The sequence below is a fragment of the Schistocerca serialis genome, chromosome 1, assembly GCF_023864345.2.
Source record: "Schistocerca serialis cubense isolate TAMUIC-IGC-003099 chromosome 1, iqSchSeri2.2, whole genome shotgun sequence".
Classification (NCBI taxonomy): Eukaryota; Metazoa; Arthropoda; class Insecta; order Orthoptera; family Acrididae; genus Schistocerca; species Schistocerca serialis.
The window spans coordinates 543674854-543701798 of record NC_064638.1 but is presented as its reverse complement, the minus strand read 5'-3'; the positions used below and the strand labels follow the sequence as shown (position 1 = coordinate 543701798).

At 38.4% G+C, this 26945-nt stretch overlaps 1 protein-coding gene across 1 annotated transcript in view; it reads left to right on the top strand.

Annotated features, from left to right (window-relative positions):
* The window catches only part of LOC126412383 (carboxypeptidase B-like), a 235916-nt gene that overhangs the window by 147031 nt on the left and 61940 nt on the right, over nt 1-26945 (top strand). Inside the window, exon 4 of the mRNA XM_050081999.1 lies at nt 2580-2636. Within this exon, the coding sequence (XP_049937956.1) occupies nt 2580-2636 (57 nt within the window). The remainder of the gene's footprint in view (nt 1-2579; nt 2637-26945) is intronic.

Sequence of the window (26945 nt, the reverse complement as noted above, 5' to 3'; positions counted from 1 at the left end):
CTTCAGCAAAGAAAACTATGGAGAAGTTTTGGCTTCCAGACAGTTTTGTCATATGTTACCAGGCCAAGAAGTAGCAAGAGTATGAAGATCAGTGGTGCTCTTGTAATTTATACATACACATAAAGACTTGCATGGATTCCTACTGACTGGTGGGAATATGTACAAGCAACTAAAGACACTGGCATTTTAATATGCTGATTTTGAATGTATTTGAATCTGTTTTCAGGTCCTCTCAAAAGAAAAATGATAGAGATTGGGCCTTGAAAAAGAAGTGGGAAAACTAATGACTTCTGTGTAGTGTGAGTGAAATAATTGTTTGCAAAGTCTAAACATAATTTAAAAATAGATTCTGAAAATCTGTGAGACAGACATGCTGGAACACAAGGATATGTCCATAATCAAGCAATGAATGACCCTAACAGCAAGCCAACAGTAAGAATGCAGTATTGGTGAGCTTAGACTTATTCACATCAGAGGCAAAGAAGAATGGCAGACCATCTTTTAACCCTATCTAGTCATCATAGGCATGGCCAATATGGTACATTGTTGGATGTGTCATTGGTAATGTAGTGAAGTGTTTACGGATGGTGCCATGTGTATTGCTTTGGCTGTGTTCTTGTAGGTGTTGTTGTTACTTTGTGGGATTACTGAAATGTTCACATCAAGCACTTAGTGGTCTTCTATTTATTATTTGCTTGAATCACCATCAGATATGAATATGAGCTGCAATGGGCAGACAGCTGGAGTGATTCAGGCAGTGCCATGAGTAAGCGGTCTGCAGCTCCATCACTGACAATGGTAATGATATACGACTTGGGCTAAACATCTGCTAACTAGCTGTGCCTAAAAGACTGTCTAGTACTCCTTTCATCCAATACTGCATTTAGGTTTATGATCTTCAGCACTGCCCATTCATGAACTATAGTAGTACTTCCTGGACTCTGGTACATGATTTCCTTTGATTGTCTGCTACACGATTATTGACAAATTTTAACATTCCTTAGAGTATCAAATAATCTGAGAACTTCACAATGACTTTGCACTGACAGGACTTGCTAATTATGTGTTAGCACATAAAAGATTCTTTTTATTGTTTCTGTTATGTTAATGTTGGTCTCAAAACTGAAGTAGCAATAAGACAGTTTGTGTGTAAACCTTTTGGGTATACATAGTATGTTATAAGCAAGATGAAAGTGAATGAATACCGGGACATCTACGAGCACTGTGGAGCTTCCATTTCCTGATGTACAATATAAACTGATACTGATGTACAATGTTTATTATTGCTGTCATTTAGCACACAAATTATGTATTTGTTTGTAAGGAACACATGCTTTTCAATTGTAGAAGCTCAATGTATGAGGAAGTATGGAGTTTTTTCCCACTACTTCAATAGATAAATTATGTGATGGTTGCTAGTCTAAAATTCCAATGATCCTTTAAGAGGGAAAGCCAGCACTATAGTGCTTATGTAACAGACTTGATGCAATGAAATTGATGACAGTTCAAATGTGAAAATGTGGAATGCATTCACTCTTACCCACATTCCCTAATATGTGACACTTTTGTTGTCATTGCTAGTGTTCCTGAGGTTTGAGTTCTGGCCCTTAAACTAGCTAATCTGATGTTAGTAGTGCTCCTTAAAATTGCCCAAGAACATGAAATCATAGCAGTGATGCAGTGATAAGATGAGGAATTGGCTGTAACTAGTATGGAAAAAGTCTGTCAAATGAGCAAACATGTATTCAGCAAACTGTCTTGTGAGAAGTACATATGATTTCAGATGAATCCATAAAACCAAAAAATATGGTTTATCCATGGGCATCAACGTCCGGGGGGCAGGGTGGATGTGTCCTCCCCCCCCCCCCCCCCCTCCCTCTGCTCCACCCTCCCCCACCATCGTCCCAAAATTTTTTGAGAAGCAAAAGACACAGTTCAACAAACAACAAATATATCCTAGCTTAACTAATTACACATACTATAAGCTCTTGTGCAGTAAGAATTAATGGTTAGCACTTTTTTAAACTTGTTTCAGTAATCAAACTAATACAGTATTTATAAATTTAAATTTTTTTTACATACCTTATCATACTCAGTAATTGCAAAATATCTTTTAATCCAGGCTTAAATTGGCATGCTGTAGGAGCTTTAAGTGCCATTGAAACTAGGGATTGAGGCAACCAGAATGCTCCAAAAATTTGTTAAAGGTCTTAATTTTTTCACCTCTTTACAAGGAGATCTCCCATTTAGACCTCCTTGTGACCTATATCCTATATATTGAGTCTCAACTGACCCTGCCCCCAGAATAGGCCTTTAATATTTACAAATTGTTGTAATATTTCACAAAACTGAACAATTGTGTTACATTGGATTTAAACCAGTTACACACCTTTGCTGCCTTTCCACACCCAAGGAGCTCCTTCAGTGAGATCAGAAATGATTAATATAATACAGTCTGGGATACAGAGATCACCAATAAATCTGATACATCTCCAACTAAAACATTTATTGTGTGTTAGTTTGTAGTATAATATTAGAGCAACAGTAATGTAATCAGATGTCTGCCTCATTTGTTGCAGTTTATCCTTTATCCATGGGGATTCACAAAAAACTTACCACATAATGCTGATGAGTTGGTAAGTTATAAAAAAATATATTTTCTATTTTTTAATCCATAATTAGGTACATCAAAATACCTGCATAAAATGAATTTCAATGACAAGAAACATAAACTTTGAACACGAGATATGGTGATTTAAAAAACAGATTTATGCAGAAATAATTGTAGCATCAAGCTCAATGGAAACTATAAGGTGTACTTTTTCTAGTGCGTAACAACTTTGAAATAGTGTAAACACAGAAGGCTAGGTAAACAGTCCACTACGAGACAGAGTACTAAAGTTTTGAGGTTTTATTCTCAGCCAGGAGTTAAATTTTAGAGGAGCAAGTAGTATATGAAAAGAGAAATTGGAGTTAGCCTGATAAAAGTAAAATATAACCAGAGATGAAACAATGAGGGAAGTGAATTAAAATTTCCTGGTAGACGAAAACTATGTACCAGATGCAGCCTCTGTCTATAACCCTTTCTTTTGACACGCAATCCTCTTACCTGATGAGCTATCAAAGCCTGATGTGATATTAACATTACAGCATCCATCTACCCTATAACTGCACTGCAGATATTACAAATTAGAAAATGCTGTTGGTCTTTAAATATGTCTGCTTGTGTCTGTATATGTGTGGATGGATATGTGTGTGTGTGCGAGTGTATACCCGTCCTTTTTTCCCCCTAAGGTAAGTCTTTCCACTCCTGGGATTGGAATGACTCCTTACCCTCTCCCATAAAACCCACATCCTTTTGTCTTTCCCTCTCCTTCCCTCTTTCCTGATGAGGCAACAGTTTGTTGCAAAAGCTTGAATTTTGTGTGTATGTTTGTGTTTGTTTGTGTGTCTATCGACCTGCCAGCGCTTTCGTTTGGTAAGTCACATCATCTTTGTTTTTAGATATATTTTTCCCACGTGGAATGTTTCCCTATATTATATTTATATCATCATGTATAGTTGATATGTTATTGTAGACAGTGTCTTTCAGCTTTAGACACAGAAAAAGTCTACAGGCATCAAATCCGCAAAATGGGCTGGCCAAGACACAAGTCCACGACATCCAATCAAGTGATTGGTAAACCATTTGTGAAGACATATTGTAGTACTTTGTGCACTATGGGCTGGAAAGTTGTCATGTTGGTACCATAGATTCCTCCTCATCTACCGAGGACCATCTTGTAGCATCCGTGAAAGATGGTCTGTTATAGTTCACATCATGTTGGAAGGCAGCCCTATTGTCAGATGTTCTGCACATCTCCCACCATTTACTGGAAGCAGCCAGTAAGATTCACTCTCTTTTTGAGCTTCTAGCCACAAGTTACAAACTGGACTGTGAGAATCTCTCTCCTACATCTGCACTGTTCCCATATTTTGCGACAATGCAGTTTCATTCACAGGGTGACTGAATTATACTTTCAGATGTCAATGTTACTTTCTTGTAGCAGTATGGCTGTAAATGTGTATCTGCAAACTTTTTAGTGTGATTTCCAAATGAAAATGTCATGTGACAGCAATAAAGGTGAAGTTCTTCACAAGCAACTTTAACTAAATTGTGTGCCAGTGGAGTACTGTATTAGTTTTGTGATGGGATTCATGATTTACTGTGAGAAATATCACTGTATGTAGTAACTGATGGAAAAAGTCGAGTGAAACAGAGGTGATACCTAGCATTTGCAAGGAAGTATTATAGGTACTCCTCTGTCCCTGATCTAACAAACGATTTAGGAGACAATCCGAGCAGCCCTCTTAGAGTGTTTGCAGATGATACTGTGATTGACTGTCTTATAAAGCCATCTGAGATAAAAAAAATTAGAAAAAGACAGGTAAGATATGTGTATGGTGAGAAAAGTGGCAATTGACTCTAAATAATGAAAAGTCTGAAGTGATCCACATGAGTACTAAAATGAAATCACTAAATTTGGGTACAGGATAAAACACATGATTCTAAAAGCTGTAAATTCAACTGAATACTTATGGGTTACAATTTCGAATGACTTAAAATGCAACTATTGTATGGATAATATTGTGTGGAAAGCAAACAGAAGACTGCAATTTATTGGTATAACACTTAGCAAATGTGACAAGTCTATTAAAGAGACTACTTACACTATGCTTTTTTTTCCTCTTCTGGAGTAGTGCTGTCAGGTGTGGGACCCACAGCTGATAGGATTGATCAAAAAAGTTTAAAGGAGGGCAGTTTATTTCGTATTTTAGCCAAATAGGGGAGAGACTGCCATGGACATGATACATGAATTGGGCTGGCAATCATCAAAGCAAAGAGGTTTTTTGTTGTCACATGATCTTCTCATGAAATTTCAGTCCCCAACTTTCTCCTCAGAGTGTGAAAAATACTTTGTTGGTGCCCACCTACGTAGGGAGGAATGATCATCACAGTAATATAAGAGAAATTGGAACTCACATGGAAATATTGTAGTGTTCTTGTTTTACTGTGTGCTGTTCAAGCAAGAAGAGAAATAGATTGAAGGTGTTTCTTTGAACACTCTGCCAGGCACTTAATTGTGAACTGCAGAGTAATCAAGTAGATGTAATGTAGATGCTTCACAAGCAGTTGAGGTGGTTTATGTCCCACATTTATAACTTTTTCAAATGTGTCTCTGGAAATGATACTTCTATTTTTCACATTTTGAAGAATCAAGAACAAACTGCAGCAGCAAATGTCAGCAAGAGAACTGTATAGAGAACAGTAAACAAAAGTGTCAGAGCTGAAAAAACCTGAGAAAAATTGTTTTCGTGTGGTCTGAAAATCATCAAAATCGCAAGAAACCTGTAACACAAGTAGCTGATTTTGACAATGATGTTTTAAAGTGCTCTGTATTTGAAATGTATATAAGAAGGGGATACCCAACATCACAAAAACTTGTTACAATTACACCTGAGCACATTGGCTTCAGAAGTAGCGCTTCATCAGTGCAAAGAATTTTAAAATATATTAGTTTCAAATATGTTAAGATGAGAGTTTTTAATTGAAAGAAGTGACATAGAAGCAGCACAAACCATTTCCATTATAGAGATCCATGATACAAGAGGAGGAGGTAGTTCTATGTATATCACCTAGATGAAACATGGATGAATCAGAATCATGTCATTAATATCAGCTGGAAAATCAGTGATGGTACTGGCCATTTTAAAGTTCCCTTTACGAAAAGGTTCTTGGATACTTGTTCTGTATGCTGGCTCTTCTTCTCATTTGGCTCCTGAGAGTAAACTTGTATTTAGGTGTAAGGAAAGCCATTCGGAAATGAATGCTGTTACTTTCAAGAAGTGATTCACTGAATAATTCTTGCCCTACCTAGCTTCACAGTCAGTCATTCTAATTACTGTGCCAGTTAACATTTGGGTGTTACAGAGAAATTACCAAGTATGAGCACCAGGGAACCCTGACATATTACCGTCAGTATAATCTGATACAATTAATCTGAGCACAGGTTGCAAGCTACATGGGGGAAAAAAAAAAACAAAACATTCAAGATAACAGACTCTGAGAGGGTTGTGCATGAAACAATAGACTGCATTGGAACACTGTGTGTGTCACACTGAACAGTTTCAGAAATAAGACTTTGACAAGGAAGTGAAGATGGATAAAAGCCTTGAATGCATCATCCTAAATTTACAATCAGTTAGTTTGGACATGGACTCAGAAAGCAGATGGTATTACAGTGTAGCCTTTGAAACAGAGTAAAGTAATGATCTTCCTTGGTTTTAAAGACTTGTAGTTTAAAAACGTTTTTGTCAACATATCAATTGCATACATTATGCATGAGAACTTCGTAGCTTTTATTGATTATGAATATGTAGCCTGTGAAGTATTCAGACTGTAATGTTCAACACATTGCCCAAGGAGAAGTTAAGCTTTTCCCATCCTGTTGTATTACTCATGAGAATGTGGCTGGATATGAATTCGTAAAAAACTCCAGTATTTGGACACACAAACCCTTGTCATTTTTCTGGCATGAATTTGAAAGTACCTTAAAATGAAATGGAGAGTTACGTGTTGAGATGTTGGTGGTTTTTGATGTTATCAGTCAGCATTCCATTGAGTTATTCACAGATGATGGTTAATTGTTACATTGTTCAGTAGATCATAAATGTGTTCTCCCTCTGTAGTGTCAAATGAGTTAGTTTAAACTCATTATGCCTGCTGACACCAAAAAATACAGCAACACACTGATGATCTTTATGATAGTCTTTTGCACTTGTGTTTGCTACCAGTAATTCTTTTATACATATAGTGTTTTACATTGAACTGCAGTAAAGCACACCAACATATGTGCATTATACATATTTACAAAATTATATGGACTAGAAGCAGTTGTCAAACGAATAAAATGATTTTTGTTTGAGTTTGAACTTTATTTGTTTATGTATTTAATTTTTACTTAGAATATAATCCAAATTGCAATAAATGGCAATTATTGCAACTATTTTCAATACTCTTGTTGTTAGACAGTTATTGTTTTGAGAAAAATTGTAGTTGATGTCTTCACAAAGCTGTATCAGCTGCTCTCACCTTTAACATCACACAGACAATTGCTGTGGAGCAGCGGACACAACCTCAAGACTCACAGATAAGATTTCTCTCATGTAGATGAATGATCAAAATCAATTTTAAAAGTATTATTCCCTCACAGATTTGAAGGTATAATACAATGTACCGAAGGCAAATGAACATGATTGTTGTCCACAACAATGCAGTTCCGCAACACGGACTCTGATTGCCCACTCTCTGCTGCTCTGCATGCACAAACCTCATCCCCTCCATGTTTTTCTATAGATCATCCTATATGTGCGGAAGCACCATCCTACATGAAATGGGCTATAGGGGGTTGTGATACTTATGTGCATTCATTGTTCTGTCTCTGAAAAATGGACTTATGCGCTGATGGTTCACTATTCCACACCATAAATTTACACTCCATGGAAAGTAATGTTCCCCCTAACAGAGCCACCAGGGACTGTTAATTGGCCAACAGTGAATATTCCGGCCCTTTATCTGGCCATGATTGGTAAATGTGACTTCATCACTAAATAAGACACAGATATATCTGGAGTATCTTGTTATAATGCCCATGTATGCAAGTTAACATTATTCTCATAAATGTTTTCTTGCAGTTCCTAATGGGGACAGATGTGATGTGGATGGAACCTATGTTAATGGAGAATGCACAGGATACTTGCCTGAGTCATGCCACTTCCTCATGTGATTGCACAGAGCTAACATGTGGATCAGCTGCACCAGCAGCTATAACATCACTTGCTTCCATTTGTTATGTTGTGTAGGTGTTACACTACCGCTGTCACATAACTGGTTGCTGAGATGGTTTATGTATATTAGGATATCTTTCCACACACACACATAGAAGAATGAAGTACATTCTTCCTATGTTCTTGTTCTCCATACATTGTGAGCATATGTGCTTTGTCTGCATTAGTAAATGCCATCATCCACTCATGACCACCTGCTTGGAATGTCACACACTAACTAACTAGTAAGTCACAATGCACTCAAGGAACATGCAAACACAATGTAAGCAAATGTAACAACATTGTACCAAGCAACTACACAGACTGAATAGCACAAACAGATGTCAGTGTGGGAACTTTTCGAAGTATGATATCTCATAAATGATTTGCATTATAATCCTGCAACAAACACCACTGACATTCTTATTTGCCCTACTTTAGTTTCTTAATGTCAATAGGCATTGTTCCATTTAAAGAAGTATGTGTTTGCACAAAAAATACACTTTCTAAGCATTATTGCAATCTTTATTTTGGTTAACAATATGAGCTCATGACTACCAACCCATTCTGTGAAAACCACACATCGATAGCACTTTCCATTTCCATAACATCTGCATTGCAAATTTTAGGTGATTCACACTATGCACATACTTTGCAAGCCATCACACAGTGCTACCACTACTAGTTTCCTGTTTCACTTGCCAATAGAGAGAAATCAGCAGGCTATGATGGATTGTCTATCAACACACTGAAAAGATGTATAGACAAAATATCTGATGCCATAATCACAGTGGTAAATGATTAATTGTATCATGTTGTTTCCCAGATGGTCTAAAGGTAGCACAAGTATCCCTGATTCATTAGAAAGGTGAAAAAGCTAAAATTGAAAATGACCACCCCATCTCAATCTTACTTGCATTTTCTAAGGTAGTTGAGAAAGTTATTTATGCTAGACTAATGACATTTGTGAGTCAGTACAACTTAATATTTGAAAATCAAAATGGATTTATGAAAAATGAGTCAACTTCAGTAGCTGCAGCACAATTAATAGACAAAATAATAACTACCATAGAGAACAAGGAATATGTTGGTGGAGTGTTCCTTGATCTAGAAAAAGCTTTCAACTGTGCTAACATCACCATATTACTTGACAAGCTGTGGAACCTGCTGTGTATTAGAGGAACTGCCTATGAGTTGATAAAATGATATATGAGGAATAGAAAACGATTTCTCTTGCTTAAAACAAACAGTGTGTCTTTCAAATCCAAAATTATTGCTATCGAATATGGAGTGCCTCAAGGTCCTGCCTTGGGTCCCCTTCTTTTCTTGATTTGTGTTAATAATATACAGTATTGTTCTCCTAAATACAAAAAAAAGAAAAAAATAGTACGCAGATGATACATTAATTGTGTACAAACACAATGCCTATGATTGTCTTGAGGTGCTGTGCAACAGTGTAGCCAATGAAATAGTCAAGTATGTCAATGGAAGCCATCTAAATGTAAGTGCTTCAAAGACTGCAATAATGGAATTTAACACAAGGAAACAAAAAGAATCTGGCATGTAATTATCTATAGGAACCGACACTGTAAAAAGGACAAAATGGACATAATTCTTGGCAACAATAATCCAGGACAACCTCAAATGGGATATGCATATAGATTCCTTAGTCTGTAAGCTGTCAAAGAATGTATTTGCCATAAACATGATTAACAATTATTGTAAGGATATGTATGTACTAAAAACTGCTTATTATGTACTATTCTCCTCAATGACAATGAAAATTGTCTTCTCCCCACCAACATGCGTTGAACACACACATACATACACACACACACACACACACACACACACACACACACACACACACACACACACACACGTGCCAGCCCTACACAAACCATTAAATCATCATCTGAGCAAAAAAGGGGAATGATTAATATGCTCAAAATACATGTAAGATGAATATGTGAGTTTCAGGACCTCAGACGCAATGTGCAACACCTGAAAATGTTCTGAGGAGCAATGGGTACTCCACCACTTGGACTGGAAGTGTCACAAAATCAAATACATAGAGAAGTGACATGTCAGAAGGAAGGGAGATCAGCTAGGTATTTCTACCACACATTTCCAGGATGATGGACAGAATCAGCCATATAGGGTCCAAACATGACATAAAGACCATTTTCAAACCAATAAAGAAGAGCAAAGTGTGCCTAAGATTGGCAAAGGACAAAAGCAATCCACATGCTCTGTCAGAAATGTACTGTACACCCCGTACATGTGAAAAAGTGTTCGCTCCCGGTAGCTGAGTGGTCAGCGCGACAGACTAAGGGCCCGGGTTCGATTCCCGGCTGGGTCGGAGATTTTCTCCACTCAGGGACTGGGTGTTGTGTTGTCCTAATCATCATCATTTCATCCCCATCAACGCGCAAGCCGCCGAAGTGGTGTCAAATCGAAAGACTTGCACCCAGCGAAAGGTCTACCCTACGGGAGGCCCTAGTCACATGACTTTTTTTTATGTGAAAAAGTCTGTGCAGGAATGACTAGATGATCCATCAACACCAAGATCACTGAACATATATGACACAGAGGCTCTCTGAGAGAGACTGACCACATAATAAAATTTGCCAACACAGAAGTTCTTGCTGCAGTGAAGAACTACCCCACTCACTTGTTCAGGGAAGCCATAAAATCCACAAACATGATGACAGCTTCAGTAAGGAAGCACTCACTTGTTCAGGGAAGCCATAGAAATCCACAAACATGATGCCAGCTTCAATAAGGAAGAGGAAAGTGTGAATGGAAATAGATCTTATATTCCAGTGCTGCAGCAAATGATAAGCCTAATTGATAGGTTGCAGGCAAACATCAGCATACTACTACAATAGTTTGCTGTTGAATATCTATGAGAAGTTAATACGTAACCACACAGTTCACAGTTCATGCAGAATAATAAGGTATGTGTGACACTATTTCTCAAATAAATTGAACAGACACTGTCATTGTTTTAATCCATGACCTATTTGTGTTACACTAATTCCATTGTTAAAGTTGATGCATTGTTGCTACTTGAAAAAGTACATAATTTCCCTCTGAAAATCAGCTGGACCAAAAATTGGGCCTTTATATATCCTCACAATAATAGGCACTGAAACTATACAATTTTCAGTGTTTAAGTTACAGAAATTACAATTAAAACATAACTCATTCAATTAACTGAATACATTGAAAAATTCCTTCTTTTTAACAGTTTCCTCTACCACAAAAGTTAGGCCGAATTATTTGTTTAAATAAAGAAATTAACAGATATAGTTATACAAACAATACTTTTGACAAACCTGGTAATTATTTTAGAGTTAATTAAGGGCTGGATTTGCTAATACGTTTTCAAATGGAGACAAATACTTTAACAAACCTAGTAGTTCTTCTTCCAAATGTTTATAATTAGTACACAATTTATGTTTGTTTATAAGTCATCAATAGAACCTAAGTCATGAAACAGTTACTGATTTCACCCTATAACAAAGGTATTAACTAGGAATGGTCAAAATATATTAGGAAATACATTACATACACAAAACTAATCACAAAATTAGGCCTGGTGCTATATTCTTTAAGACTGAGCATCAACCTTTCTCTTTTATGGAAATTCAGATTATGCTCATGTATATTAAAGGTAATTAGGCAAAAATAAAAGTAAAATAATATTAAGGAGGCAGATGGCAAAACAAGAGAGGAAGTAAAGAGATCCCAGCTTGCTTAGTCACACTCATCGGATGAAGTTTTACCAGAAACGAAAGGATGTGGGTTTTAAGGGAGAGGGTAAGGAGTCATTCCAATCATGGGAGCGGAAAGACTTTTTGTGTGTGTGTGTGTGTGTGTGTGTGTGTGTGTGTGTGTGTGTGTGTGTGTGTGTGTGTGTGTGTGCGCGCGTGTGTGTGCGTGTGTGTGTGTGTGTGTGTGTGTGTGTGTGTGTGTGTGTGTGTGTGTGTGTGTGTGTGTGCGCATGTGTGCGCGTGAGTGTATACCTGTCCTTCTTCCCCCTAATGTAAGTCTTTCCGCTCCCGGGACTGGAATGACTCCTTACCCTCTCCCTTAAAACCCACATCCTTTCGTCTTTCGCTTTCCTTCCCTCTTTCCTGATGAAGCAACCTTGGGTTGCGAAAACTTGAAAGTTGTGTGTGTGTGTGTGTTTTTTATTGTGTCTATCTACCAGCGCTTTCGCGTTTGGTAAGTCACAGCATCTTCGTTTTTTATATATGTTCATATTTTTTAATTTTATATCAATAGGTAAGTGACATCCCAATATGACAAGAAGTTTAAAGGCTGAATATTGTGAACATTTTATAAATATTACCAACAACTGTCATACTTAAAAGTCTTGAAAGAAATACATATTCTCAAGAAAAATTTAACAAATTAAATCTGATGTAGAATATAAAATCAGAAGACACACTAGTATAGTACTGGCTTGTAGAATGTTCTGGAAGGTATGAGAAACAATAGCATGTCTTATATTATTGTCTCTTGTTGCTGATGGTATCAGAGTGATTTTGGGGTTAACAGTGGAAATGTGCATAAAGCTCTTCACAATATGGAAGAATGGAAATGGTCTTAACTAGTATGTATTATTCTTGTGTCTTGAATCTCTGAAAATGAATGTTGATCATCTCTATGTGATTGTGAATAAAGCCAAATTTATTGTGTAATGAAAAGATTAGCTTCATGCCTTGTTGCCGAACACCCCGTACCTAACAAATGATATCAAAACTGCACACTACAAAAGGCCTTTAGATGGTAACACCACCTTAAAGTTAAGTAAAAATTTTAATATACTGTGTGATGGTCCCTTTTTTAAAACTGAAATACATTGCTATAAAATGATCAATGTTATTTTTCAATATCATGAAGAAAAAGAACACGTTTTCTAATTACTATACTAAGGGAAGGGTATCACAAATTGAATGCTGTAAGAGAGGACAGGGTCTCATCCATTCTTACCAATCCATCATTAAAATCAGTAGCCCCAGCTTGCCTAGTCCCTTTTTGGTCAGAGTAATGGAGGATGTGTTAGCTTTTGTGGATGTCCTATTGTCAGCTCCTAGGCTGAGTTTCTGGACAGATGAGCAGTTGTTACAGGTGACCATGGTGCATTTGACAGGGGAAGCAGAGGCATTTGTTATGTATTATGAAGATTTAATGTGCTGATGTTTGAGGGTCTGATGGACCACTGTAAGAAGCTTCGGATTTTTTTTGAGCAATTAAATAGAGTATTGTGAAGGCAGAATGTGTCTGTTGAAAGTTTTGTGGATAGAATGTGAAAGATTAATGCAAGTACTTATGAAATGTCAGGGAATTATGAATCAGAAAAAATTATTCTGCAAGAAGCAGAACATAGGGCTCTAGGTGCATTTCTAAGAGGACTGCCACCCAATATGTTGAGACTGTGTGGGCAGAATTGCCAAGGCACCTAGCTGGTGCCATCAGGGTGGCGCAGAACTTGGAGAGATAGACACAGTAATGGGAATATGGGGCAGAAGGGACATCTTATCTACTGCTTTGATTTGAATGTTCAGGTCACATTCAGAAGGGATGAAAACAACCACAGTGTAAAATGTGTGGACTTGATGGGCATTGTGAGCAGAATTTTAGGTGTAAAGGGAGTGGATGTAGCATTGGTCATTAAACACCAAGCGAAACTCCAAATCTATCATATGTCATTCCCAGTAAGTTTCAATGCTATGAGGATGTGTACAGAGGCAGTATGTTGCTTAGTTGACAAAAGACAGTACAGAGCATAAGTTCCCAGATCACGTAAGAAACAGATTGACCGTCCTTACGGCGGAACAGGCAACCGTAAAAATAGTTTTCCCGTCGGTCAACAGATGTCGCAGGTGATGCTACAACACTAACTGACCTGTCCATTTCGCGGAATTGGCAACACTGTATATTTGGTGACATGAATGATGCTGATTTGTGTCCAGCTAGAGCGTTGCGCGCAAAATGCATTCGTCACACAGCTGACTGTAGACTATGATTGGCTATGGTTTTTCCCGAGTTTTCAATCGAAGAATGTAGATTAGCTCCTGTAATTCTACAAACCAAGTTTATTTCTACTATAGGGATACTTCTCACAATCATATGCGAAATTAAATAAATGAAAAGTAACACACAAATATTTCTCCTGAGTTACTGTTTAAATCCAGACTGTATTGCAGTTGCATAGGTTTTACACTCGCCTTCCATGCCGTCTATTTCCTCTTTGTCATACAGCTCTTCTGATATGGATTATGGTGGTAAAAAAGATCTCCACATGCAAGTTAACACTAGAAAGTTTTCAAAACCTCAACGTCTTTGAAATATAATCCGTTAATTTACTGACAAATATTGCACTGAGCAGTGGGTTTCGCGTCCTGACATTACCGACATAATTATTTATTTTGCATAAAGTATGTATAGGGATTAGGTGAGTTATAACTACAAGATATTTTTCACATTGAGACTGTAAATAAGTTTAAGAAACAAATTTTGCTTCCTTTCTAAGTATTTCTGTAAGCGCTCTTAAGTATAACCACATTTTGCATTTGCTTACTGTTAGTTGTAAACGAATATAATTTCATGTTCGCACTTAACAATGATATCTTCGAAAAAAAAAAAAAAATTGTGAACCTTTAAATATCGTGAGTAAAAAAAAATTCTGTGATGGTAAACATCTTAACTTTGCGGTCAGCACATCTACTATTGTCACAAGCAGTACTGTTTTGCTCAGATTTAACACATTACTTCTTTCTAGTTAAACGTGGTAGAGTGATCAAGGAAAGGCAATGAAACTTATTTGTGCAGCCTAACAGAGAATCTTTATTTGGTACTTAAATACAATATGAATAAACTACATATTTTTTATAATTTTCTGTTTTGAGACAGTTCTACTACACTTGTCTTTGAACATTTAAAAAAGTCCAAATTGCAGCAAAGATTTCATTTAAAAATTATATGATATGATTCTTGTACAGGAAGGGCTGCCACATTATATCAGAATATAAGATCGACAAAATGTAGATAGGATCGAATGCTTAGGGCTCTTCATTAATTCTTACTCGTAACTAATTTAGTAGACAACATTCCATTAGAGCTACTGATGGCCTTGGGAGAGCCAGTCATGACAAAACTCTACCATCTGGTGAGCAAGATGTATGAGACAGGCAAAATACCCACAGACTTCAAGAAGAATATAATAATTCCAATCCCAAAGAAAGCAGGTGTTGACAGATAAGTCACAGCTGCAAAATACTAACGCGAATTTTTTACAGACGAATGGAAAAACTGGTAGAAGCGGACCTCGGGGAAGATCAGTTTGGATTCCGTAGAAATGTTGGCACACGTGAGGCAATACTAACCTTATGACTTATCTTAGAAGAAAGATTAAGAAAAGGCAAACCTACGTTTCTAGCATTTGCAGACTTAGAGAAAGCTTTTGACAACGTTAACTGGAATACTCTCTTTCAAATTCTGAAGGTGGCAGGGTTAAAATACAAGGAGCGAAAGGCTATTTACAATTTGTACAGAAACCAGATGGCAGTTATAAGAGTCGAGGGGCATGAAAGGGAAGCAGTGGTTGGGAAAGGAGTGAGACAGGGTTGTAGCCTCTCCCCGATGTTATTCAATCTGTATATTGAGCAAGCAGTAAAGGAAACAAAAGAAAAATTCGGAGTAGGTATTAAAATTCATGGAGAAGTAGTAAAAACTTTGAGGTTCGCCGATGACATTGTAATTCTGTCAGAGACAGCAAAGGACTTGAAAGAGCAGTTGAACGGAATGGACGGTGTCTTGAAAGGAGGATATAAGATGAACATCAACAAAAGCAAAATGAGGATAATGGAATGTAGTCAAATTAAATCGGGTGATCCTGAGGGAATTAGATTAGGAAATGAGACACTTAAAGTAGTAAAGGAGTTTTGCTATTTAGGGAGTAAAATAACTGATGATGGTCAAAGTAGAGAGGATATAAAATGTAGACTGGCAATGGTAAGGAAATCGTTTCTGAAGAAGAGAAATTTGTTAACATCGAGTATAGATTTAAGTGTCAGGAAGTCATTTCTGAAAGTAGTTGTATGGAGTGTAGTCATGTATGGAAGTGAAACATGGACAATAACCAGTTTGGACAAGAAGAGAATAGAAGCTTTCGAAATGTGGTGCTACAGAAGAATGCTGAAGATAAGGTGGGTAGATCACGTTACTAATGAGGAGGTATTGAATAGGATTGGGGAGAAGAGAAGTTTGTGGCACAACTTGACTAGAAGAAGGGATTGGTTGGTAGGACATGTTTTGAGGCATCAAGGGATCACAAATTTAGTATTGGAGGGCAGCGTGGAGGGTAAAAATCGTAGAGGGAGACCAAGAGATCTATACACTACACAGATTCAGAAGGATGTAGGTTGCAGTAGGTACTGGGAGATGAAGAAGCTTGCACGGATAGAGTAGCATGGAGAGCTGCATCAAACCAGTCTCAGGACTGAAGACCACAACAACAACAACTAATTTATTGATTTAACTGAATTTAAAATCCACTCACGTAACGTTTCTTTATCTTTGACGGGAAATCTGAACATTTTTAATTCAGGATTTGTTCGTCTATTCCTTCCACAGTTGATATACTCGCAGGCCCTCGACATGACGACTCGATCCACTACCACTGGTATGTCAGAAACAGCTGTACTTCACAGACACCAAATAGTGGAAAGCTGCATGCGTTCGGCCGATGTTGCCACATATTTCACAGCACGGAGTGCCATCTAGTGGTTGATTCCACAAGTAAGGGTGCAATGCTGTTGCCGTCTGGTGGCCGTTCCCTGACAAGGGTTGCCTGCTAGATCAAGCAATCGGGCAATCTGTTTCTTACATGATCTGGGAAAGTTATTATTAGACATAAGGGCTCATATGTCTGTGACAAGTCTAGACCTCTTTGGAAAGAGGTAGTTAAATTCTCCATGATATAGGTTATGTGACATTGGTGATAATGATGCAGGGTCACTAAGTTTGACAATGTTAAGTTTTCAGGTAGTAACAAAGCAGTTCTGGGCAAGTATCGGTTTTGTCTCAAGTAGGTGATGAGTACTGCATGACCTCAGGGTTATATTTCCTACATAAACAACATGCAAAACTTATTTCCAGTAACACATGGCTGAGCTTGGCGAGGCATTGGTCCAACTGGGGGAAGCTTTGTCAATGATGTACTGTTGCATGGTTCATCTGTCACAAAAGATAAACCAGTTACATGGCATACAAAGTTATTTAGACTCAGTTTGTGTAATAAAGTGCCACGGGATGCAGGAAAATTAATTTTTGCGAGTGTGAGAACAGAACTCCTAGTCAAAAAATCACTTGATTGTGTGGTAGAACCACTCGAAGACAGTGTTGAGCTAGGTAGGAGGTGATGCTTTCTTTTTTTGCTCAGAAGTGTCATACATGTATGGTAAATGTCTTGTGAGCAAGTAGAGCTCATCAGTGAGTGTGGATAATTTTGGTGCCAATGATAGAAGTTTGTTGAAAGTGTTGTTAGTGGCCAATTTAGATTTTATGGACAAGACTTATCTACATAGGTCAAGTTAGGACCTTAAATATAAGCAATCTGATGATATAATCATATTACTTGTTGGTATGGAACATTTGGTAGGAGTGGAGAGAGTAGCAATCAAGAAGCTGTTGTTAGAATTTGAGTATATTTTTAAATCTCATGGTCACAGGATAAAAATAATGTACTACCAATCACTTACTACAAAATATGGAAGAAATCATTAACCAACAATTGAATGATGGCATCACTGAGGAAAGCATTAGTTTGTGAGTGCACCTGTTATCATTGAGCTGAAAAAATTTTTTTCATGGGAAAAAGAAATGTAGATTCAGCTATGATTGTTGTTACTTGAATAGTAGGACATTTATAGATACGTATCTGATACTGAATATTATGGAGACCCTAGGTAACTTCAGACAATGAATATTAACTAGGAATGGTGCCAGAGGAGCAAGCAAAGACTGCATTTACAGTTCCTTGGGATTAGCACTAGTGTTGGTGAAGGTCGTTTGGTTTAAAGGATGCACCAGCCACATTTCAGCTGTTGTTGTATGGAATTTTGAGGGGGTTGAAGCTAAGACAATGTATGGCATTATGACGGTACTGGGCACTACACATTGAAGTTTGAATAGTTTGGATCAAGCCCCCATGTGCTATGGCATGAAAATATATATTTTGTTACACTCAGCTTAACTGAGTGGCCCAGAGATGTGGCTGGTCTCAATGTTTGCTTACATTTTTTGTCACTGGGTGCCAGCTCACACCTGTCATAAACTCAGTTTCTAAGCTTAAATAAAATATAACAACACAATTCAGGCAGGTATTGTTGTGAAATTCAAAATATTGAGTCACTTGTCAATTTATAATTTGAACAAGTAGTTTATTTTTCTTCAATGTATTGAGTAAACACTTAAAATGCAGTCTGTGGGACTTTTATGTAAGGGCAGCCTTTAATAACCGTTGCTACAACAGTTCAGTATAAAATTCATTTGTCCCAATAATGACACTCGACAGTCTGTTCACATTTCACAAAATACACTGTTGTCTGCTGTCCTAATCCACTATATTGCACTCCACTTGATCACTTTCGAATGTAGCTACATACATACTTGTCTCCAAATGTGGCTACCAACCCACTGCTACCCCCAGGTGGGGGGCACATGCATTTCTCAGCATCGCTCATGCTCAAACCCAAGTGTCCTCAAAGATGGCTGCCCTATGCACCCTTGAAATGACTGTCTAACTCAAAACAGTGTTTGACAAAAATTATGAATATTCTAACACCAAACACAAAAACACATATGATACATTGAAAAATATGGAAATTTTCTGGGTAATAACAATTTAAAGTCCAATTTTTTGTGTCTGCCACTGTTTTTCACAAAAATGTTCTTGTGGCAGGGTATTGCTTTTCCTGGATTTTTTGATACTAAACATAAATAAACAAATAAAAATACATACTTAATCACTCATTTACCTTTTTAAACTTTAGAATGTTGCCTCCAGTTTCGTCCTGTTAAATTTATTTATTACCAAAACCACAGTTACTCTTAGTCGAATCCCATATTCTGGCCTCTCATTCAAAATTGGTACATGTTTTGCTAAATTGGCTATGATTGCTCGATGCAGCTCTACTAGCCACATCAATAAGACACTTTGTTCGTATTAATGGGCCGAATCATTGCTGAGATATTAGCTTTTGAACTTTCATAAATTTACAATTATTAAGACAACAATAACTTTTAAACTATTATATATTTTTGTAGCAAGTCTAGATAATTTAGCTGTACACATTTTTCTATCCATGAGTGCCAACTCGCACCTCTGTGTCACTCTTACTTCTATTTTATCAATTTTTCTGTGGCATATAAATTTCTCCAAGAGCACCCCTGCCAAGTATCCACTCAGGTTTCTGAAATGCCACATACATGCTAGCTGCTCGCCATGGCCCCGTAGCAACCATCAGCCATGTGCTCTGCAACGGGAAACTGCTGCTCTAATCTCCTGCCACAGCTTGTACGCTCACAGTGTACCTCAGTGATACTGTCACATTTGCAAAGGATATGGAAGAACATGTGCATTCAAAAGTGCCATTTTACATAAAAAGAAGTTGATTACTTGGGAGATATGATTAGCTAAGATGGAGTGAAAATGGTTGTGAGATTGGTGAGTGTGAAATTTCCTACACCAAAAGCAAGCAAGGAGTTATTGTCAATTTTAGGAACTGGTTATTACTATAGGAAGTTCATGATGGGATTACCAAATACTGCATAGACACTCACAAATTTGTAGAAAAGGACATCAGTTTCCAATGGACAGCAGAATGTCAAGCCACATTTCAAATATTGGGAGTTAATAACTGCTAGTGCTGTGTTAATTTTTTCATATTACGAAAAGAAATTTGTACTATCATGTGATATTACCATCTTGTGGCAGGTTGTGGTCTGAGTTAGGAAATGCAGGTTAATAAGCATCCAGTTGCTTATGCTTCATTGACAATTGAGAAACACTGAGAAAAATTGCTCTACTGCTAAGAAGCAGACATTTTAAGCATGATATGCAGTGTAATATACTCCCAGTGTTGTTGGCATCAAAAGTAGTTTAAGGTATTAACAAATGATATGGCACAGAAGTGGTTGTTAGGTTTGAAGGATCCATGAAGTAGATTACACTGTGGACCTTAAAACTGAGTGAGTTAGACTCTGAGGGATTCACAAACCTGGTAGAAGACATGGTAATGCAGATAGGCTTACCAGAAAGGTTTGCACAATATGGGGAGTGGGTTGTAATATTGCAGAGTGGCATAGAGCACAAGCTACTGCTGCAGGCTGCAAAATTTTCACAGAGCAACCAAAATTCAGGGTTCATCATGTGGAGTTACGTAGGACGAGTTTTGGGCCATTCACATTGGTGGCTGCTGCTTTGCACGAGGATGTATTAGAGGAAGAGCATGATCATGTGTTGTCTAGATGCTAAGGGTCATAGCACCACACACCAGAGAAGGTGAGCATCATTGGTGGAGAACATGAAATTTGGATATTGATGAGTATATGACAAACTGTGTGCCATGTGAACAATGTGTATCCAAGCCATCAACAGGTGCCATTACAGAGGTTTTCTGAGGCAACTAAACTTTTCAAGATAACCGGAATGGATATTTTAGGACCTTTTAGACAGATACTTCTGGGAAACCGCTATGTCCTGATTATTATAGATCATTTTTTCTTGCTTTGTTATTGTTATTAGTATTCCAAAGCAACAGACAGACATGTTATCATGTGCAGTGGCAAATAATTGGTTGTTGAAGCTTGGCAATAATCATCTTGGCACCAATTTTATGTCAGAGCTGATGAAGCTGTCATTTAGTACACATTCACAACTGAGGATGAGCCCACTATCCTCACAGTTTAATTGAAGGATAGAATATATACATCAAACTAGGGGAAAGATGCTGAGTTGCTACATTGATAAACATAATAATGACTGGGCTACTTTCCAGTGTGTGATACAGAGACACAAGATGTGTTGTTATACAACTTGGTACCAAAATACCTTACAGTCTGATGTAATCAAACCAAAGATGGGAAAGAATGGAGAATCTCTACAGAAATTCACAAGAACATTGAAGTATACTTGGAAATTGAAGCAAACAGTTAACATCAAGGCCTCTGAATGACAGGAGAGAATATAGTAACGTAATGTAGGGTCACCAGAGAGTGTATTTATGGTTGTGCATTGCAGACAATGGGTATTCCAAGTAGATGAGAGAGAATGATTAAAACTTCTTTTCCTCAGGCAGCATCACCAGCAAGGACGATTAGGTGCATTATAGTTATGGAAGCTCTGTAACTCTTCAATAAGGAAGGAGTAGGCACATTACAAGATCAATGACACTGGAGGGAGGGATCCTGTTTTCCAGACAGAAACACATCATTGTTAACCAGCCACTGGTGAATGCTAAAACAAACATACAGTGCTTGGGAAGTGGGGAAAGGAATGTGTGGAACTCAGTGTGAAGGCTGGAGGAGGCATTTGCAGATACCAGCAATATCCAGGAATTGAATGAAATTTTGCTACAGATGAGAGAAATATCAGATGATAATAAGGTTCTAATACAGTGGCATGCTATAAAATTGACATACTTAGACCAAGGTGTATTAAATAATACTCAGGTGCTATGGAAGCTAACAGTGTAACAGACAGGCTACATGAAACGAACATTGGTGCAGTGAATCAGGATCTAAAAATTATACAGACCTGGCTAGATTTGCTGGACACCAAGTTAGTTGTAGCAAGACTCTTGCAGTCACTGGCTAGCAAAATATGGGTTGCTCAACTAGAAATAGCAGAGCTTCAGGAGGCCATAGATCATGCAGTGCATGGGCAGTTGAGACCTACACTCTTACCTCCCAAACAGTGGCTGATTGGGCCACCAAAGGCACAGAATTACTACCAGCTGCATTATAGCTCACCACCACACAGGATGAAAGAACTTTTATCACTGTTTTACCACACTGCAATGTTAGGAATTGACATGACAGTGTTCGACTTGTATGTACTGGTCCAGTTTCCTGTAGTGAATTCCAACATCCAGTTTGAATGTTGTATAGTCCACCCTTACACAGTGATGTGTGAGACACATGCAAATTAGAATGAAAAGGGCACAGCTAAATTCCAAAGAAGGGAAGAATGTATGACAATGTCAGTGGATTAATGCTGCCACTGTCATAAAGAGCTGGTAGTGATATGCCCAACCCAAGAGATCCACACTGACACAGTACATGTGACACAATTATTTCTAGGAGGAACAGGAGTGGAAGGGTGCCCATGGGACAACCTGGCACCAAAACCTCATTTCACAAAAGTAGGGACACACTGTATATATTCCAAGTATGAACCTGAAGTGGTGGTTGTGAGTTGTTGTGAGTGTGGTCAACCTAGGTGCCTGCAGGGCAGTGGTTAGCTAATCAATGGAACAACTTTTGATGTCTCAGGACCAGCTCTTCATCTCTCAGCTACCATCCTGGAATTATCTTTGTGCATCTTGCATGTATTTGAAGATAATTACTGCCTACCCACCTGAGCTCCATTTGTGCATCATCTGTTGAATGGATGAACCTTAGGAAGTAGGTATTAGTTAAGTATTCAGCAAATACTTTGAATAAGAAAAATTCAAAAGTAATGTACATGTATTTAAAGCATAAGCAGAGTGCTGAGAGCTTTCCAGAAACATTCTCTCCTTCAAATTCTCTCAAATACTCTCTTTCAAATTCTGAAGGTGGCAGGGGTAAAATACAGGGAGCGAAAGGCTATTTACATTTTGTACAGAAACCAGAAGGGGCATGGAAGGGAAGCAGTGGTTGGGAAGGGAGTGAGACAGGGCTGTAGCCTATCCCCAATGTTGTTCGATCTGTATATTGGGCAAGCAGTAAAGGAAACAAATGAAAAATTCAGAGTAGGTATTAAAATCCATGGAGAAGAAACAAAAACTTTGAGGTTCGCCGATGACATTGTAATTCTGTCAGAGACAGCAAAGGACTTGGAAGAGCAGTTGAACGGAATGGATAGTGTCTTGAAAGGAGGATATAAGATGAACATCAACAAAAGCAAAACGAGGATAATGGAATGTAGTTGAATTAAGTCGGGTGATGCTGAGGGAATTAGATTAGGAAATGAGACACTTAAAGTAGTAAAGGAGTTTTGCTATTTGGGGAGCAAAATAACTGATGATGGTCAAAGTAAAGAGGATATAAAATGTAGACTGGCAGTGGCAAGGAAAGCGTTTCTGAAGAAGAGAAATTTGTTAACATCGAGTATAGATTTAAGTGTCAGGAAGTCATTTCTGAAAGTATTTGTATGGAGTGTAGCCATGTATGGAAGTGAAACATGGATGATAAGTAGTTTGGACAAGAAGAGAATAAAAGCTTTTGAAATGTGGTGCTACAGAAGAATGCTGAAGATTAGATGGGTAGATCACATAACTAATGAGGAAGTATTGAATAGAATTGGGGAGAAGAGAAGTTTGTGGCACAACTTGACTAGAAGAAAGGATCGGTTGATAGGACATGTTCTGAGGCATCAAGGGATCACCAATTTAGTATTGGAGGGCAGTGTGGAGGGTAAAAATCGTAGAGGGAGACCAAGAGATGAATACACCAAGCAGATTCAGAAGAATGTAGGTTGCGGTAGGTACTGGGAGATGAAGAGGCTTGCACAGGATAGAGTGGCATGGAGAGCTGCATCAAACCAATCTCAGGACTGAAGACCACAACAACAACAACATACAGTCAGTGATCTACATCTACATCTACATCTACATCTACATTTATACTCCGCAAGCCACCCAACGGTGTGTGGCGGAGGGCACTTAACATGCCACTGTCATTAACTCCCTTTCCTGTTCCAGTCGCGTATGGTTCGCGGGAAGAACGACTGTCTGAAAGCCTCCGTGCACACTCTAATCTCTCTATTTTTACATTTGTGATCTCCTCGTGAGGTATAAGTAGGGGAAAGCAATATATTCGATACCTCATCCAGAAACGCACCCTCTCGAAACCTGGCGAGCGAGCTACACTGCGATCCAGAGTGCCTCTCTTGCAGAGTCCGCCACTTGAGTTTGTTAAACATCACGGTTACCAAATAACCCTGTGACGAAACACGCCGCTCTTCTTTGGATCTTCTCTATCTCCTCCATCAACCCGATCTGGTATGGATCCCACACTGGTGAGCAATTCTCAAGTATAGGTCGAACGAGTGTTTTGTAAGCCACCTCCTTTGTTGATGGACTACATTTTCTAAGGACTCTCCCAATGAATCTCAACCTGGTACCCGCCTTACCAACAATTAATTTTATATTATCATTCCACTTCAAATTGTTCCGCACGCATACTCCCAGATATTTTACAGAAGTAACTGCTATCAGTGTTTGTTCCGCTATCATATAATCATACAATAAAGGATCCTTCTTTCTATGTATTCGCAATACATTACATTTGTCTATGTTAAGGGTCAGTTGCCACTCCCTGCACCAAGTGCCTATCCACTGCAGATCTTCCTGCATTTCCTACAATTTTCTAATGCTGCAACTTCTCTGTATACTCCAGCATCATCCACGAAAAGCCGTATGGAACTTCTGATACTATCTACTAGGTCATTTATATATATTGTGAAAAGCAATGGTCCCATAACACTCCCCTGTGGCGCGCCAGAAGTTACTTTAACGTCTGTAGACGCCTCTCCATTGAGAACAACATGCTGTGTTCTGTTTGCTAAAAACTCTTCAATCCAGCCACACAGCTGGTCTGATATTCCGTAGGCTCTTACTTTGTTTATCAGGCGACAGTACGGAACTGTATCGAATGCCTTCCGGAAGTCAAGAAAAATAGCATCTACCTGGGAACCTGTATCTAATATTTTCTGGGTCTCATGAACAAATAAAGCAAGTTGGGTCTCACACGATCACTGTTTCTAGAATCCATGTTGATGCCTACAGAGTAGATTCTGGGTTTCCAAAAACGACATGATACTCGAGCAAAAAACATGTTCTAAAATTCTACAACAGATCGACGTCACAGATATAGGTCTATAGTTTTGCGCATCTGCTCGACGACCCTTCTTGAAGACTGGGACTACCTGTGCTCTTTTCCAATCATTTGGAACCTTCCATTCCTCTAGAGACTTGCGGTACACGGCTGTTAGAAGGGGGGCAAGTTCTTTCGCGTACTCTGTGTAGAATCGAATTGGTATCCCGTGATCTGTTGGACTGTATCTTTTTAGCCAAGAGGAAAAGTCCAGTGATCAACTTAGCAGAAAATCAGCATTGCAGTGTGTCACAAGAAACTTCAGGGACAGGGACCAGTATGTTTTTGCACAAGAAGCCATACTCAGAATATGCTGACATTGCAGAAGTCATCACCAATGTCTTGTACAAAGTGCAGTTGCTACACAGCTGTGGCACAGCCACTGCTGACAACAGTGGAAAGTTTGGGACAGTATGTTAGTTATATCATGATTGCCTAACAACCTTGCCTTGGTCCTCAATTCTGCCATTACTGAATGGAGAGACAGTGTCGCCATTTCAAAAATAGTGGCAGACCAGTGTCACATAAATGCTGCCCTTTTTATGCCATCAGTATTAGTCACTGCCTGGAGACAGCTAGAAGGTGAAGCCTGTGCTGGTCATCATCCTGAAATGAGTCATCAAGTTGTCTCCACTAGGCACTATCTTCAATAGCTGCAGATCAACCAGCTGCTCCTAAGACCAACTGCTGCTGACTTAGTACATTCCAGCTGGAGGGTGATCTGCTGGTTGAGTTCCATCTACTGGAGGCTGCATACTTGGGTGTGGCTCACACGTGTATCAACTACCTGCAAGGGGTCATTGTGCTGTGTGGGTAAATCTTCTGTTTCTCATTGCCCTGTGAGGGCATTTTCCTCAGCTGCCAGCATTGACACTACAACATGCGCTGGGGTTCACAGTTGGACTCTGTTCACCTTGGTACTTGCCACACTGAGACATCCACCCATGCCAGCCACCAAAGGTATCCTCCCAGAGACCGCCACAGATATATGATGTCAGTGTTGGAGCCATGACTTGGCAGTTACAGGTGTCATCCTGCCAATGGGATATGCTGGTACTACACCAGGGACCGACTATGCCACAGAGGCTGCTCACTGAAATCGACAACCACAACATTCATCACGACCAATAGTTGACACTTGGTGTGTCATTATTGTTATTATTGTTGTCAACTTGGAAATAAACTTACACCAGTCTTACACTCTTGATTTATCAGAAGGCATCCACTTCATCCTTATCCACTGCCTTATTGTAACTGCACCCAGGAGGCGTAAGCTGAACACCATCCTGTGCACTAGAATTACAGCTCCACCATCAAAAGTAGAGGTCATTCACACACCTACATCTACATATGTATCAAGTACATAAAATAAAAATGAAAAGAAAAAAAAATAGCATTTACAAGTGTAATCAGAGCAAGTCAAGTTATTCCCCCTTGTTGTATTTCACCTTCTAAACTCATCAAGATATCCTGTATACTTTGCTGGACTCCTTGAATAAAGGATGTCACAGATTAACACTAGAATGGTGGCGTTCCTAATATTCCTATTTTGAACTTGCATCAAATATTTTCATATATAAATGAAACAGTACTTTCCTTTGGAGTATGTAATTGTGAGCTATACAAATAATTACTTCACATTATAACTAGTATAGTACTAAATTCTACATCTACATCTATATTCTGCAAACTACTGTGAGGTGCAGGACAGAGGGTATGTCACATTGTACCAGTTACTAGAATTTCTTGCTGTTCAATTGATATATGGAGTTGGAAGAATGGTGGTTTAACTGCCTCCATGTGTGCTGTAGTTAATGTAATCTTGTCTTCACAGTTCCTATGGGAACAAAATGTAGTAATTTTAGTGTACTCCAATTAAAGCCAGTTCTTGAAACTTTGCAAGGAGGTTTTCTCAGGGTAGT